The 16,334-nt window shown below is 62.7% G+C and overlaps 1 protein-coding gene across 1 annotated transcript; it reads right to left on the reverse strand.

The window, feature by feature from the left end:
- Positions 1–64: 64 nt before the first annotated feature.
- On the reverse strand, positions 65–12,409 carry LOC146422052 (potassium voltage-gated channel subfamily KQT member 4-like; the record flags this gene model as incomplete). The annotated part of the gene is made up of 10 exons (XM_085046767.1): positions 12,070–12,409; positions 4,199–4,289; positions 3,491–3,617; positions 3,241–3,416; positions 3,038–3,163; positions 2,809–2,919; positions 2,586–2,681; positions 2,300–2,388; positions 1,106–1,261; positions 65–109 (listed from the first exon to the last, which is right to left on the reverse strand). Coding segments are annotated over exons 1-10 (1,289 nt in total), but the record flags the coding sequence as incomplete, so codon positions are not given.
- Between the last annotated feature and the right edge of the window lie 3,925 nt (positions 12,410–16,334).

Below are 16,334 nucleotides of genomic sequence, written 5' to 3' on the forward strand. Positions count from 1 at the left end.
GCGGAGGGACCGCGGTGGCCCCGCAAACCCCGCCGGGCTCTGCCGGATCCCCCCCGAGCGTTACCTGAGGCGTAAACACTTGTGGGGCTGCGAGTCCTCCTCATTCCAGCTTGGGGGGAGTGGTTGGGGATGGAGAGGAGGTTTGGGATGGGGAGGAGGAGGAGGGTGAGAGGGAGAGGGGAGGAGAGAGAGAAGATGAGATGTTATGAGATGGGGAGATGGGCGGGCTCAGCCCCCGAGGGGGGTTCGGTCCTTCCCCTGCCGCTTCCTGGTCGTTCCCTGAGCCCAGCGAGGAGCTCCCCGACCCCCAACTCACCTGGGGGAGCAGCCTGAGCATCACGGGGGAAACTGAGGCACGAGGCCTCTCCCCACCTAATCCCGGCGCTGGCCCCATGTCCTGAGCGGTGGCTAGCGGTGGTGGCACCGGGATGCTCTTCAGGCAGAGGGGACAAGGGACACGGCGCAGAGCAGCCACCAGCACCTCAACCCTTCTCTGCTCTTCCCAGGGGTACCGGAAGCCTCTCTCAGCCCAAGGCTCTGGGATTTGCTCCTTCCCGGGCTCTGGAGGGTGGCCAGCCGGGTCTATCCCTGCTCCATCCCTACTCCATCCCTACTCCATCCCTGCTCCATCCCTACTCCATCCCTGCTCTCCCATCCCTGCTCCATCCCTACTCCATCCCTGCTCCATCCCTGCTCCATCCCTAATCCATCCCTACTCCAACCCTGCTCCATCTCTGCTCCATCCCTGCTCCATCCCTACTCCATCCTGCTCCATCCCTGCTCCATCCCTGCTCCATCCCAGCTCCATCCCGCCGGGATGGCACCACTGCCTTGGCCAAGGTGGTTTTCCACGCCTGGTTCCCCTGTGCCACATCCCGGCGACATAAAGAAGGGCAGCGAGGTGACCTCAGAGGGCCTGGAATGCCCCTGCGGAGCAAACTTTGCAGCTGGAACGCGGCTGGAAGCAGCACGAGGAGCAGGAGGGATGCCCAGCACGGGCCAGTTCGGGGCCAGGTGTGGCAGTGACGGTGACAGTGACATCGCAGGAGGACACGGAGGAGACAGAGCAGAGAGGAGGGAGGACACGGGGGTTGCCCCCTCCTACCTTTCCTCTGAGCACATGGCCAGGCCGACGCTTTTCTGGGCAGGGGTGAAGGAGTGATAGGGCGGTGGGGCTCTGTCGGGCCATTTTTTCACCTCTGAATTCCTAAATCCTCCGTTGCGAACGCGGTGCAAATGCTCAAATATAAGGACCAGCTCTCTGAGGTCGGGGGTGAAATAAAAACGGGGGAGAAATTAAATTTCCTGAAGCAAACGGAACGAGCAAAGCAAGGCTGGGCAGCGCCCGGGTCCTCCTGAGGGCGAGGCAAAGCAAAACCGGAGCAAAACAAGAAAAAAAATCAGCATTTTTGTTCAAAAGGCGGTTTCTTAACTGGGGGTGATGGGGTTGGGGAGGGGAACTGCGATTCCACAGGGGAATTTTGGGTTGGGTGGGCTGAGAGGGATGGGACAGGCAGAGGGATGGGGTGGGGACATGGGGACCTGTCACCATCAGATCCTGGGCACGGCTGGAAAAACTGAGGGAAAAACTCAGATCCAGCAGGGAAAAGCTCAGATCCAGCAGGGAAAAGCTCGAATCCGGCTCTGGAATTGGGAAACGGCTGCTGGCACAGCAGGAGGGTCAGCAGAGCCCCTCGGGCTGCCCGGGATCTGATGGTGATGTTGGGAAGGAGGGACGGGAGGGACTGGGCGCTGCGGCTGGTAAGAGCCTTTGGAAAAATCAAAAGTGGGACAGAAGAACGGATTTGTCACGCGGCCTGAGCAGGGCAGGACACGCAGGCAGGGCGGGGATGCGGCACAGCGATGTGACAAACCCTCGGGGTCTGGAGGAGAGGGCTGGAAAAGCCTCGGATCAACCCACGGTGGCAACATCGCAGAGGTCACGGGAGGGACACCCTGCAGGGACAGGGCCTGGGCATCCCACGGGATCTCCCCGTGTCCAGCCGTGTGACAGCTCCTGTGCTGGCCCTGGTGGCACCGTGCTGCTCCCCGCGGTGCTGGAGGAAGGTCATGGATGGGATGGGGTGGGATGGGATGGGTGCTGGTGCTGTGAGGATGATGAGGATGAAGGAGACTCCTTCAGCAGACGTTTCCCATCACCTTCCCGAAGATATCGGTGCTGCTCGACCCCACTGAGCCCCCGGCGGTTCCACAAGGTCCCTCCAGGTTTCCCAGGCTGTTCATCCCCCACAGAGACCCCCGGCAGCCCCCCAGCCCTCACCCCCTCCCCTCCGCCTACCTGAAGGCGGGCAGGAGGCTGTCGTAGTAACACCACGTGGCCGTCAGGTACACCCGGCTGACATCCGTGGAGTACAGGCGCCAGGCGGCCTGGATGGGAGCGAGAATCCCGGGAATCGGGATCGGCCGGGATGGGAGAACCCCTCCGGACCCCTCCATCCACCCTGACCCCCACGGGCAGCGCCCGACGCCAAGGATCGCGGTGCTGGATGTGGCGTTTGGGTGCTTTGGTGACAGGAGGGGACAGCAGTGCGTTCCCGGGAAGGGACAGGCCAGCCCTGCCCTACCTGGATGAGGTTCGCCGCCGGCGTGCGCCTCTTCTCGAAGTGCTTCTGCCGATGCTGCTCCTGCACTTTGAGGGCGAAGCCGGAGCCCAGGATCCCCTGGGGACAAGAGGGGACAGCGCCGTTGGTGCTGGCACAGAGCGGGACCCACCCAGAGGTGGCTCTGCCCCTTTTTCCCCCCAAATTTCTGCGGGCCAGGCGGCACGGTGACCCTCTCTCTACTCACGGCGGGCAGGGCGAAGAAGGAGATGCCGAGCAGGGCGAATCCGGCCGCCAGCATCCTGCCCAGCCACGTCTGCGGCGCCTTGTCCCCGTAGCCGATGGTGGTCAGTGTCACCTGCCGGGGGACACAGCAGCGGGGGGCCTGCAGGGCGCTCCCCCACCACCGCCCCGTCCCACCCTCCTGCTCCCCTCCCGGGGCCGGGGGAGGGGGGACACGGGGACACCGAGCTTACCGTGCCCCACCACAGCGAGTCGGCGTAGGTGGCGAACTGCACGTTGGCGTCTTTCTCGGCCAGGTACACGAGGAACGAGGCGAAGATGAGCACCAGGAAGCCGATGTACCACGCCGTGATGAGCTCCTGCGGGGCACGGCGGGTCACACGGGCTCGGCCGCTCGCCGGGGGTGCACCTGGAGGGTTTTTTCTTTTCCCCTCACCTTGCTGTGGGCGTAGACCACGGAGCCCAGCAGCTTCCAGGTGCCGCCGCGGCGGTCCATGCGCACCATGCGCAGGATCTGCAGGAAGCGCATGCTGCGCAGCGCCGACGTGGCGAAGATGTTGCCCTGCGTGCCCGCGGCGATGACAGCCACCGAGGCGATGAACACGATGAAATCTGAAGGGGCAGCCAGGCTCAGGGGGAGCGTGGTTTACCCCAAATCCCGCCCGCCCCCCGATCCCAGCCCGTACCTATCACGCAGAAGGGTTTCCTGGCGAAGCGGAAGCGGCCGCGCCAGCCGCGGTAGCGGCAGCAGCACCCGGCTGCCCACACTCGGATGATGTACTCCATGCCGAACACCACGATCATCACGAATTCCTGCCGCGGGGACAGGCGGGGGAACGGCGTGAGAGGGGGCAGGGCGGAGTTGGGGGGCTCAGCTTTGAGGGGACCCCAAATGGATTGTCCCCCCGAGGCCACCGGAGCCATCGCGGGGGATCAGGGCGGCCAGACGGGAGCCGCAGCCGTCGGGGCTGTCTGGGCATCGCGGCTCTGCTGCCTCCCTCCGAGCTGGGTCCTTTTCCTCCGCTGTCAGCATTGTCCTCCTACCTCTCGCGCAAACAAGCCCCCGTTCTGCTTACTCGCAGGAAAAGTCACAAGGACCTTCCCAATTTAGTCTCCGTCACTCGGGAGAACTCCCTGCGTCAGCTCTTTCTGACAGTTTGGGGGAAAGTTGCCTTTTTTAGCCCCTCGTGCCCTGCCTTTTCCAGCGGTTGGAGGGACAGTGGTGGCGCGGGCCACCCCGAGCCATGGGGACAATGCGCGGCGAGGCCACCACCGCCAGCGACATGCCGGCTGGGGATGGATCAGAGGGGTTTTGTCAGCGATTTTTATATATTTTTGGGATACAAAGCGGGGAAAGGCAATGGGAGCAGCAGCCCTGCCCCGGCGCCGCTCACCAGGATGAAGAGGCACTCGTTGGCCAATTTCTGGTGCTCCTGGATGGTGGAGAAGACCGACAGCACCAGGCAGCTGAAGACCAGCAGGAATCTGGAAGGAGAAAACGTCAGTGAGGACACCGGGACAGCCAGGGGACCCCAACCCTCAGCCTGAACCCCCAAACAGAGGATTCCACGGCCGCGGCAGAGCCTCTGGGGACACATTTTGCCCCTAGATGGTGGCATGGAGCCTTTGGGGAGCCCGGGAGGAGCCGCGGGGCTCGGTGCCAGCTCTGCCGCAGCCCTGCGGCTTCTTCACTAAAGGCAGGGAGGGTCCCGAGCTGCGGAGGGTTGGGATGCCGCAGGAAGGGGAGCAGAGCTGCTCCGGATTGTCCCCAACATCGCTGCCACCGTGGGACAGCGCGGGGACAACCCGGGAATGTCAACTCAAGGGAAAAGTCCCCAGGAGAAGCTCGGCTGCTCCTCCCCGAGCGCCAGGCTCAGGCACGAGGGGCTTTGGCCCATTTAAAATAAGGAGGGGAAAAAAAAAAGAAAAAAAAGAAAAAAAAGAAAGGAAAGGAAGAAGAGAAAGTCGACTCTGAAGCCGGAGCAAATGAAACCTCCAAAAATACATTTTTTTCCCCTGATCCAGCGATTCTAAAAAAGGAAAGCGGAGGGCTTGTGCCACCAGCCCGTGTGACGGCGAGCAGAGCGCCCTGGCACGGTGGCTCCGTGGTGGCACTGGGGGCTCCGGACACCCAACGCCACGCTGGGTGGCACTGGCATGGCTTGGCATGGCCTGGCAGTGCAGGAGAGGTGGCCCTGGCACGCTGTCCCCAAGCTGGTGGCACCCATCTCACTGCCGGTTCTCACGGTGACAATGTCCAGGGGACAATCAGGGGGGATCCGGAGGGTCTGGGGGGCTCAGCGCCCTCTTGGGAGCATTTTCCTCTCTCCTCATGTTGTTGGCATGGAATTCTCGAGCAAAGCCAGCTGCGTGGGCCATCGGAGGGGTGAAACCTGTCACAACTGTCACAACTGTCACAACTGTCCCAGCGCCGTGGGGAGACACTAGGGGACACAGCAGAGAGGGGACAATGCTCTGTGCTCTCAGTGGGACCAACCAGGACAGCCCCACACTGACCCCACAGCCATCTTTGGGGCTGGTGGCTTTCCAATCTGGTCATGGCATGAGGGGGCTGAGCGATGTGTCCCCTGAAGGGGACAGGTGTGTCCCTTTCCTCCAAAATGCTGCCGGAGCTGGGACCGACAGAGAAAAAGCAAAAGCAAAACCAAACCAAAACAAAAGCAAAAAATAAAAACACCAAAAAAAAACCCCAAAAAGCCAAACCAACCAACCAAAAAAACCCCAACAAAACCACACCAACAACCAAAAAAACCCCATAGAAACATAAAAAAAAAAAACCCTAAAGAAACAATAAAAAACCCCAAACCGGGAATGGGAGAAGGGCTGGATGCAGAGCATGGAGGAGGAAGAACTGGAGCCATGAAGGGACCAGGGATGTCACAGCCTTGTCACCACCCTGCCCTCTCCGCAGAGGACGCCTCTCCTCTCCCGGCCTCTCCCCACCCGCCAGGCAGAAGGTTGGAGCCAATTCCTTCTCCCTCTGAATTATTAATTGGGGTTTTTTCCTCCGGCGCAGCACTTCTGGCATTAACCCCCGCTGGGCAGAGCGGCACCCCTCAGCCTGGCTCCGGGCTGAGGAGCCAAATTCGGCCCCGAGCAGAGCTGCGGGCTTTGTGCATCATCAGCAATAAAGATTATCCGAGCAGGATTGAGCAGGCAATTACACGGGCAGCGGAGCACAAAGCAGAGGAGGAGGCAGAAATCTCCCAGCCTGCGCGGATTTGTGCCTCTCGCCTCGTGCTGGGAGCGAGGAGGAGGGTCCCCTGGGCTTGGGGACATGCTGTGGGTGGCCCTGGAGCCGCACGGGTCACCCGCTGGTCCGGCCGGGATGGAAACCCTAATGGGGATGGGGAAACCACCCAGCCGGCATCCCATCGGATTTGGGGAAGGATCCAGGCAGGAGAGGCCTCACGGGGCTGGCTGGGAAAGGAACTTCCTGGGAAAGCATCACCTGCTAGGAATTAACTCGCAAAGCTGGGCGAACGCCCCGTCCCGGCTGCCGGCGGCGCTTAAGCGGCTTAGGGAAGGGTCAGATGGCTGGAGGCAGCCGGGAACAGGCATTCCCCCAACCCTCCGGGGCAGGATTGCTGCTCTCTCGGGGAAATCAGCCCCTCGAGCCTCCATCCAGCCCCGCGGGGAGCGGCAGTGCCAGGCTGCCATCCCAATTTGCTCTTCCTGCCCTCAAAAAACAAGGAATGTTGGCAGGGAGATGAGGAAGGGGCAGAGAGTGGGATTCATCACCTCCCTGCTCCAGGATCTCGGGGGATGGAATTTCCCATAAAATTCCCTTTTCCAACCCCCCAGCACGTGTCACTGCCAGCCTGGCCACGGGGACAGAACCCTGCGGCTGGTGTCACCCGGCAGGAGCAGAGCAAGTCCCCCAGCGGCAATGAAACCTCCCCAAAACAATAATGAAAACCCGGCGGGGGCCAGCGCGGGGAAGGCGAGATCTCCTCAATTAATCTTCATTAGGGTGGGCTTCGCCATCTGCTGCCGCCCGAGCCGGCCGAGGAATAGGTGAGCCGGGAAAGCTGCTGAGCTCAGGGCAAGCAGAGCCAGCTCAGCCTCCCGGCATGGGCACCGCTTGGTCCCCAGTGTCCCCCAAAACCCCGTTAGGCAAAGGGGTTGCGCCCCAAAACAGCCCAGGATGAGCTGATGGATCGTGATCCTCGGGGGTCGCGGAGCGGGATGGGGATGGGACAGCCCAGGGGGATGGGGATGGAATGTCCCCAAGCCCCCGGGAGTGACACGGAGGTGACACCGGCACTGGCAGGGCTGTCCTGGTCCCCGCGGTGCCAGCCCGGCGACAACTCAGCGCAAGGCAAACACCACGCGCCGCAGGATAAACAGCTCAGCCGAGCGATGGGCGAGCGAACACACTCTGGGAAGGCTCTGATCCCCTCCCTGGACAAGCCTGGCCGAGCCAGACCGCACCGCCCAGCTGTGCCACCGCTGGAAATTCGGGATCTGCACCAAACCCGCCCGAGCGCAGCCCCAGGCTGGCCGTGCCGAGCGGTTCAGCTGTATAAACAGCGTGTCCCATAAATCGCCGTCCCGCAGCCCTTCGGGAGAGGTGGAGCAGGAGGCCTGGGGGATATAAATAACCGGGCTGTAGCGGCCCTGTTTGCGGCCGTAACCATGGCACGGGCTGGCCCTCGCCGCCCCGAGGAGAGGCGGAGAAGCTCCGGGTGGTTCTCCTCGGGCAGGGGAAGCACAGCCGGAGCGGCGGCAGAGGCACGGCGAGGCTCGGCGCATCTCAGAGATCAGCGCTGCGGGAAGGAGGGTGTTGATCCCAAAGCCCTCCCGAGCCGGCAGGACGGGATGTTCCCAGCGCCCTGCAAGCACAGCTGGCATGCGGAACCTCTCCTGCACCCCACCTGGCAGGGTGACATCCAGTGACATCCTCCCACCAGCGCGTGGCCCCAAAAACTTCGCGTTTTGCGGGGGGGGAAAATCTCTCCGGTGGCATCACGACACCCCCGTGCCACCCGGCGCCCCCCTGCCCCGCCGTGCCCGCGGGGAGCACGGTCACAAGGCTCCCGCGGACGGTGCCAAGACGCTCACACGGAGCAGGCGGGATAGTTTTGCTCTTGGATCATCTGGCAAGGAACTCTCTGGATGGAGGGAGGGGGAAGGAACAGGAGTGTTTTCCGATGCACCTCCCGAGCCCGGCGGGCGCTGCACCCCTGGAGAGCTCATCCAGCAGCTGGGGGGTCCGCAGGGCATGGGGACATTCGGGGCAGAGTGGCCCTGAGAAGTCACCCCAAAGCTGGGACCCCCAAAGAGTGGAGTGTAGCAACACCAGAGGGGGCAGGTTTGGGATCGCTGCCGGTGTGGGACAAAAAACCCAAAACTCTCCAGCATCACCTCTGCACCCCCCGGCAGTGATCACCCCTGTCCTCCCCACTGGGACACCCAAACTGGCACCTCCTGCCCGGGTTTGGGGTCCGGTCGGAGCTGGAAGAGGGGAAAAAGGAAAAAAACCGGCAGGAAAAATCAATGTACCGTTTCATGTTGCGCCGAAGTCGCTTAATTTTATGCCCTGGTGACACCACAGCGGGCCGGGGAAAGTGCTGTGCCGGCTTCTCCTCCCGCTGGCATTGCCCCTGCGGCGGCTCCCGTTTCAGAGCCGGGCAAGGTGGCCCCGGTGGCACAGCCCGGCAAGGTGGCCCTGGTGGCACAGCCCCTGCTGGAAGGGCACAGCCTCCGGTCCCTCTGGTTGTGGCCATGCCACCGTCCCAGCTGGGGGACACAGTAAGTTTAAAGCCTTAGAGGAGGTAATTTCAAATAGGTGGAAGAGTTTGGAGTTAAATTCAAGAGTTTCAGAGTTAAATTCAAAGAGGTGGAAGGGTTAGGAGCTAAATTCAAAGAGGTGGAAGGGTTAGGAGTTAAATTCAAGAGTTTAAGAGAGGTTTAAGAGTTAAATTCAAGAGTTTCAGAGTTAAATTCAAAGAGGTGGAAGGGTTAGGAGCTAAATTCAAATAGGTGGAAGGGCTTGGAGTTAAATTCAAAGAGGTGGAAGAGTTAGGAGATAAATTCGAGAGTTAAAGGGAGGTTTAAGAGTTAAATTCAAGAGTTTCAGAGTTAAATTCAAGACGTTTTTCCAAGCAGGAGGTGAAGACTCAGCGCTGAGCAGGGATGGAGTAAATTCCCTGTAAACCACCCAAGGATCCAGGACTAGGAATCACCCCGGCGGTGTCGCCAAGGGCTGGGCACTGACCATGGTGGCATGGCTACCAGTGCCAGGATTGTCCCGGGGAGCTGCCACCCCTCTGTCCCCACAGCGACAGCAGGGGACAATGCTCCCGTCCCCTCCCTGCCTCAGGGAAACAAAACCTCCTCTTCCCCGTGGGAAACAAACCCCAACAGCAGCAGCGCAGGGCAGCTGGCCTGGCACGGGAGATGCTGCTCCAGGCGGGGGATTGCTGCTGTTCCCGGCGCTGCTGGCTCAGTCTTCCCTAATTTGCTCCAGGTTAAACTGTTCTGGATGGAAGTTTTCCTCCAGGACCTGCAAAAGTGCTGAGCCGAGCTGCTGGTGCACCCAGCGGTTGTTTCATAACCACCGGCACCGGCCGGGGATGTGGGCAGGGAAAAGCCACCCCAAAAAAAGCGGGAAGAGCTGGAATTGGACACCTGGAAAACCTCGGCAGGGCAGCCAAACCCACCGCAGCTCTGCCGGGAGCAGGGAAGAGCTTTCCCTGTGGCTAACGAGGAGGAGATTGGAAAAGGAAGTTCTCATTTTGCCTCCTGGCTCGAAAGCTTAATGCTCTGGGCTCCCTCCCGGATTTGCTCCGTAAGCTGCAGGGCTGGGAATTCTCATTCCGAGCGGGCGAGGCGAGGCTTGGTGAGCCCGGCCAGGGCCTGGCTTTGTGGTCAGCGTGGGCTGGAGGGGTTGGTGGAGACCCCGAATTTTGGCTTTGCACCCTCACGGCCTCCCATGGCCACACCATCCCTGTCTGGAGCATGGCAGGGTTTGGGGACACCCGTCAGACCCCAAAAGTGACCCCAAACCCCCCCCGGCAGAGCTGCCAGGAGGCTCAGGGGTGCAGAAATGATGCAGCCATCAAAGCACTGATCCCGGAGCAGGCGCCGGGACAAGATTTGGGATCAATTCTCCGACAGAAGGAGGCCGAAGTTGTTCGATAACCGCGCTGGGCTCAGCCCCGCTCGGCTCCGGGAGGGAAGCGCGTCACTTCTCAGCGGGTATTTCCATTTTAGCAGCTCTCAGCCCTGTCTCGGAGCCAGCCTGCTCGGGGGAGGCAGCGCAGCCAGGGCTCGGGGGACCTGTCCTTGTCACCAGCGCTGTCCCCACCTCGGGCCGGGGGCTCCATCCCCTGCCGTGCCTCGGGGGGTTGGAGAGCGGGGTAACACCTTCCTCCTCTTTTGTTACAACCCGGGAATTGCGGCACACAAATCATCCCCGAGAACTTTAGCGCCGCTGCAACAGCTTCGCAGCTCCCATCTGCTGCGGGAGAGAGAGAGAGTGAAAAAAAAAAAAGCAACAAAAAACTTGGAAGAAGCCAAGAAACGAGCAACGTTACGGGAGAGGCTTCGCAGAACAGATGTCCGCACCTTGCACCCACTGCGGCGTCTTCCCACAGGATTTTGGAGTGATCCCTGGCAGGACTCTGCCCTGCAGCTGCCTCAGCCCCAAAATTAAGCGAGCGAGTGAACAAAAAGCCTCCCAGCAGAGGCTGGAGACGTTTGGCTCCTGCTCTCGACGGCTGCACATCTCGTGGAACAAAGCCCGGCGCCCAGGAGCTGCGGGCCAGGCACAGTGGGGTGGCAGGAGAGGGACTGGGGGGCTTGGGGGGCTCTGCGAGGGGAGCTGCTTGTCCCACGGAGTCGTTTTTGGGGCAAAACAGTCTGAAACGGAGAGGAAGAAGCGGCGGAGGACACTCGGGGATGGATGTCGCATGAACAGGGACACATCTCTTCCACATCCCGTGGCTACCTGAGCCATAAATCCCGACTGCCTCCCCTGGCAGGGGGTTCGGCCGCCTTTCCCTGCGGGAGAAGCTCTCCCGAGGGTGGGATTTTCCACGCAGGGATCGTGGCTGTGGAGGTGTCGTTACAAATGGGCCCCGGGCTCGTGTGGCGGCTCCCTGGGGAGCTCAGGTGCCCTTTCATCCGGTGACAAATTCCTGCTGCCAGCTCGATGTGCTAACTAAGGCAAGACCCATTTTCCTGCCTCTTAACGAGCTGCTGCTCGCGCACCCCAGAAACGACGCAGCCCCGCGGCATCGCTCCAGGCGATGAGGCAAGAAGGCGAAATTTCGGTTTCTTGCCCTCGGAGACGCTCTGTGCCCACAGCTGGCACACGCCAGGCCAAGAGGGGAAACACCTCCTGCCCCATGGCTGCGGCTGGGATGTCCCGGCAGTGTCCCCAAGCATGTCACTGGGTCCTGGGTTGGGACAAACCCCCAGAACGGAGCCCACTCTGTCCTTGCCACCCTCAGGTGTGGCGGGGATCCCTCAATTCCCTGTCACAGCCCCCCGAGGGGTGAAGTTGTTCTGGGCCGTGGGATGCTCAGATCCAGCAAGGAGAGCTGGAGCAGCACCTCAGTGCTCGGGAAAACCCAGCGAGCAGGGGAAGGAGCAGGTGAGCTGCCGGGAGCATCCCTCGGGCTCTGGAGAGGAAGATTCCAGATATCCCAGCGCTGGGGATCAACAGCGAGCCGGGAATGGGGGCAGCTGGCGGGGGACAGCAGGGACAAGAACATCCCCGCTGTCCCCATCCCGCCCGGCTCTGCGGTGGCACTTCTGCAAGTACAGGACAGCAGAGTGTCCCCGGTGCCACCCCGAGCTGTCACCCCTCGCGGGTCTCCTGCCTTTGAGGGGCTTCACGTGCTCAGAGACCCCAGCCAGGCCAGCGCGGGTCGGTGACGCTGCTCCCTGCGGTGCCACCGGCTCCGGGCCACCCCGGGGACTGAGTGCCATCCCCGGGGACGCGCTCAGCCCCTCGCACCGGACCCTCCGCGGGACTCGCTCCCCCCCGGTGGCGGATCCGGGAGCAGGACCGGGAGCGGCGGCAGGAGCGACACCGGCGCGTCCCCCCGCCGGACGGTCGCTGTGGAGAAACTTCCCGGTGGAGCCCGGGGGGGTTTGCTGGGAGCCGCGGCTGCCCCGAGGCACTCCCGCTGCCCCCGGCGCTCCTTCCCCGGCAGCGCCCGCTCCCCGCCGCCCCGGGACCGGCCGGCCAGCCCTGGGCACCGCTGCGGCCCCCCCGGTGTCCGGTACTCACATGAAGACGTGGTAGATGAAAGCCCAGCCGCGGGGCCGCTCCAGCACGTTGTAGAGGCAGTTCTGGAGGCGGCGGCGGCAGCAGCGCGGGGCCCCGGCGGGGCGGGGGGCGGCTCCGGGGCGCGGCCCCGCCAGCAACCCCCGGCGGCGGGGCGGGGGCGGCGGAGGGGGGGTCCCGCTGCCCGGCCCGGGGGTCTCCGCGCCCTCGGTCCGCACCGCCGTCAGCGCCGCCCGCCGCTCCCCGCCCGCCGCCGCCGCCGCCGCCCCGGCCATGGCCGCCCCGCTCAGGCCGCCGCCCGCCGCATGGCCCCGGCCGCCGCGGGACCCCCGAGCTAGCCCGGGGCCGCTCCCGGGGCCACCTGCCTTTAGCTGCCCGCCGCCGCCGCCGGGCCCTCCCCCGCCGCCGCCCCGCCGGCCCGGCCCGCCCCGCCGTACCTGGCTCCCGCCCCCGGGGCTCCGCGGGACGGGGCGGGCGGGGAAAGCGCCGTGCGGGGCGGTGGCGGCGGCGGGAGGGGAGGGGAGGGGGTGGTGGGTGGGCTCCTGTCACCCCCCGGCTGGGTGGGGGACACTGCTGCGGACGGGGAGCGGGCAGAGGGTCCTGGGGCATCCCGTGAGTGAGGATCCCAAGCCGCAGCCCACCTGCATCCCAAACCGCAATCCACACCTCATCCCAAACCGCAATCCACACCTCATCCCAAACCGTAATCCACACCTCATCCCAAACCGCAATCCACACCTCATCCCAAACCGTAATCCACACCTCATCCCAAACCGCAATCCACACCTCATCCCAAACCGCAATCCACACCTCATCCCAAACCGTAATCCACACCTCATCCCAAACCGCAATCCACACCTCATCCCAAACCGCACCCTACACCGCATCCCAGACCGAATCACATCCCAAACCACATCCCAAACCGCAATCCCAGCCTCATCCCGCACCGCATCCCAAACCAAATCGCATCTCGAGCCACATCACTGCCTCCTAAACTGCATCCCAAACGGCATCCCAAACTGCATCCCACGGCACACCCCAAACGGAGGGTGTGGAGCACCCTGGAGTGAGACTCCCAACGCCCACGGGATGGAGCATCCTTGGAGGAGATGGAGCGTCCCTGGAGGAGATGGAGCGTCCCTGGAGAACATGGAGAACCCCTGGAGAACATGGAGAATCCCTGGAGAACATGGAGAATCCCTGGAGGAGATGAAACATCTCACTCCCATCCATCCTCCGACTCAGCCTCGAGCCAGCCTCCAAGTGTTTCCCAACCAACCCTCCCAGCTTTTCCACCTCACTCCCCTCAGCTCCCACCAACACATGGGGAAACTGAGGCAAGGGACTGGGAATTCCCATTCCAAGCAAAGCAATCCAATCCCAGCTGCATCCATGTGGTTTCGCACTTTTGGAGAATCCGAGAGTCTCCATCCCACCCCACCCCTCCGGGGTTTGCTCTCCGGGAGCAGAAACCGAGCTGAGGGCTTTGGGCAGTGAATTATTTAGCGGCAGGCAGAGATCCTGGCACAGCGCGGCCCTCGGGAGCACTGCGGGATTTGGGAGGTCTGGGCAATCACACCCGATAAATTGACAGCTTTATTTACTCGCAGGAAATGCTGCTGTCAAACCCGCAATTCCTCCTCCGAGGGTGTCACTCAAACCCCACGCAGCGAGATGGGGTGAGAGCCGTGCAGGGTGAAATCCTGGGAATCCAAATCGAAATTTTCCCCTCCATCCATCCCCCCACAAAAAAATGCTCCTCGGGGCATCCCCCCGGCTCGCCTGGCCCCTCTGCCGGCGGATGCTCCAGCGGGATCACCCTGACCTTCATCCCGCTGCCTTTGGAGCAGCTCATCCCCCTCGCCGCAGGTTTAGGTTTCACCTGGGATTGATTCAAACCTCGCGGCTGCCGAGGGAGCAGCGTTGAGGTGACCCGGGAAGGACTTGGGTGCTCACTCGAGGGGACCCGGGGCGGGTGGGAATTGGGTTACTCCCGGGATTGTGGGTCACCACCTCCCGCACCTCATCACCTGCCCAGACCCCGGGAATCTCCATCGAGCTGGGAGCTGGGAGGTTTTGGGATGGAGCCAGGCAGCTTGAATCAACATGGCACCAACCCATCCCTCCGAAGCGGTGGAGGTTTTGGGAAGGCATCCCAGGATTTGCTGGCTTTGCCCCACCCCTGCCTTGCCTCGGGGGTCCCGCGGAGCCACCCGTGTCCCCCGGCATGATGGGACTTTAAAAGAGGATTCCAGAGGCCGGGAATGGCGAGGGGGAGGCACTGTGCTCGGAGCCTGCTGCCCTCTCGGGATTGCAGCTCGAGTTCCTGGCACGGAGCGGCGGCCAGGATTTGCATCCACAGGATTTCCAGTAAGTTTTGCAGGCTTGGAATGCAGCTGCAGGGCTGCGGGGCTGGGGACAGCGGCTGTGGGGACAAGGACAGCAGGAACCCCTCGCTGGGACGCGAGGACAGGGGCAAAGCACCGGTTTGGCTTCCTGCATGGGGCTGCTGGGGCGGTGAAGGGAGGATTCATCCCCCCTGTGTGAGGCTGATTGGAGTGACTGGGGTGGGCAGAGCTGGGGACAGTGGCCTCGGGGGTGCAGGGGGTGGCATTGTCCTGGTGGGGCGAGCAGCGGTGACAGCGGTGACAGCGGTGACAGAGGTGACAGCGGCGCGGGGAGCGGCAGGGCTGCTCGGCACCTGCTCCTGCCGGAGCCTTGGCCTCATCCCAGGACAATTAACTCCTGGCAGCGGCGCTCGCTGGGACAAGCAAGCGCCAGGGACAGCCCGGCCTTCCTGAGGGATGGGGTACCGCCGGGCTGGGGGCTGCTCTGCCCCAAAGCCACCCCCTGGCCATGGGGCTGGGGCTGCTCTGTCCCAAAGCCACCCCCAGTCCTGTCCCGGCGCTCGCCCGCGCTGTCCCCGAGCTGGCAGGGACATCTCCCGGAGCTCGGGCACATCCCGGAGCAGCCCCGCGGGAGGAACAGGGAGCGGCAGGGTCGCGGCTCCTCTTCCCAGCTCCGGAGGTGAGGCAGGAAGAATGGATGAGGACGTCGTGAGCTGCCGGGCTCGCCAGCGCTGGGACAGTTCCCAAAAAATCCCCTCCAGCCGTGCCAGGTCCCTGCCGAGATGGAGCAGAGTCCCGGAGCGGAGAAGGGCAGGAGCTGATCCCCAGGGGAACAGGGATTTGGTGGCGCTGGCTGCAGGTGGCGACAGCAGAGCTGTCACCAGGAGTGCCCAGCGTCCCTCTGGGATGCCACAGCGGCAGTGTCACCTCCACCGCAGTGAGTTTGCCTTGGAAAAGGGTGGCCGGAGGTGGCAGCCCGGGTGGGGACAGCAGCCCGGGTGGGGACAGCAGCTCTGGGAAGGGACAGCAGCCCGGGTGGGAACAGCTGTCAGCAGCAAACCCCGCAGCAAACAGAGCGTGGCACTGCCCGAGTGCTGAGCTCAGCACCCCGAGGAGAAATGGGATCTCCAACCGCTCCTTGGCAGGGAAGCTCTGCCTCCTCCTCCTCCTCCTCCTCCTCCTCCTCCTCCTCAGCTCCATCCCAGCTCTGTCACTGTCGCACAGCCGCCTGTCCCGCAGCCTGGTGGCACTCCCTGCGTCACACACTGTCGCGGCTCGCTCGGCCTCTCGAGGGACACGTGTTGGCCTCGGGGTCACCCCGCGCCACCCGATTTGTCACCGCGGCAGATCAGAGGGAGCGGTGAGTCCTCGCAGGGAAGGTCTGGCTCCTGTCAGTGCCCGGAGGTGACAAACGGGGCTGGCTGTCCTCAAAGCACCCATCCTGTCCCAGTCTGCTCTGGGAGGGCAGGCAAAGCTTTCCCTCTGCTTTCGGATAAATAAAAAGTAACTTTTGCCCCATTAAGGTTTATTTCAATATCAAAATCCGCGCCCTGGATGTGCTAATGAGCTTAATTAAATACACGATCTCACGTCTGTCATTATTCCTCAGCTCTCTGCCCAGATCTGTGTCGGAGGAGGAGATTCCATTCTGAACCTTTCTGTCCTTTCAATAAACCCAATTTTTGTCCATCTGATCGAGAAGGATTTTACTGAACAGGACGGAATTTCTGGTGTCCAACTCGACACCATCAGGAATTCATCCCTGCCACCCCTCTGACCCCTCAGCACCAGCAGGAACTCAACAGGGCTCATTGAATTTCCATCCAAATTTCATTCACTCCACGCAACAGCTGGAAACTCCCTCGGGGAGCAGCATCTCCCTCCCATTTTCTGTCCTTTAAGCCATTTATTCCCATTCGA

Source organism: Lichenostomus cassidix, unplaced genomic scaffold (genome assembly GCF_008360975.1).
Source record: "Lichenostomus cassidix isolate B80296 unplaced genomic scaffold, HeHo_3.0 HiC_scaffold_556, whole genome shotgun sequence".
Classification (NCBI taxonomy): domain Eukaryota; kingdom Metazoa; phylum Chordata; class Aves; order Passeriformes; family Meliphagidae; genus Lichenostomus; species Lichenostomus cassidix.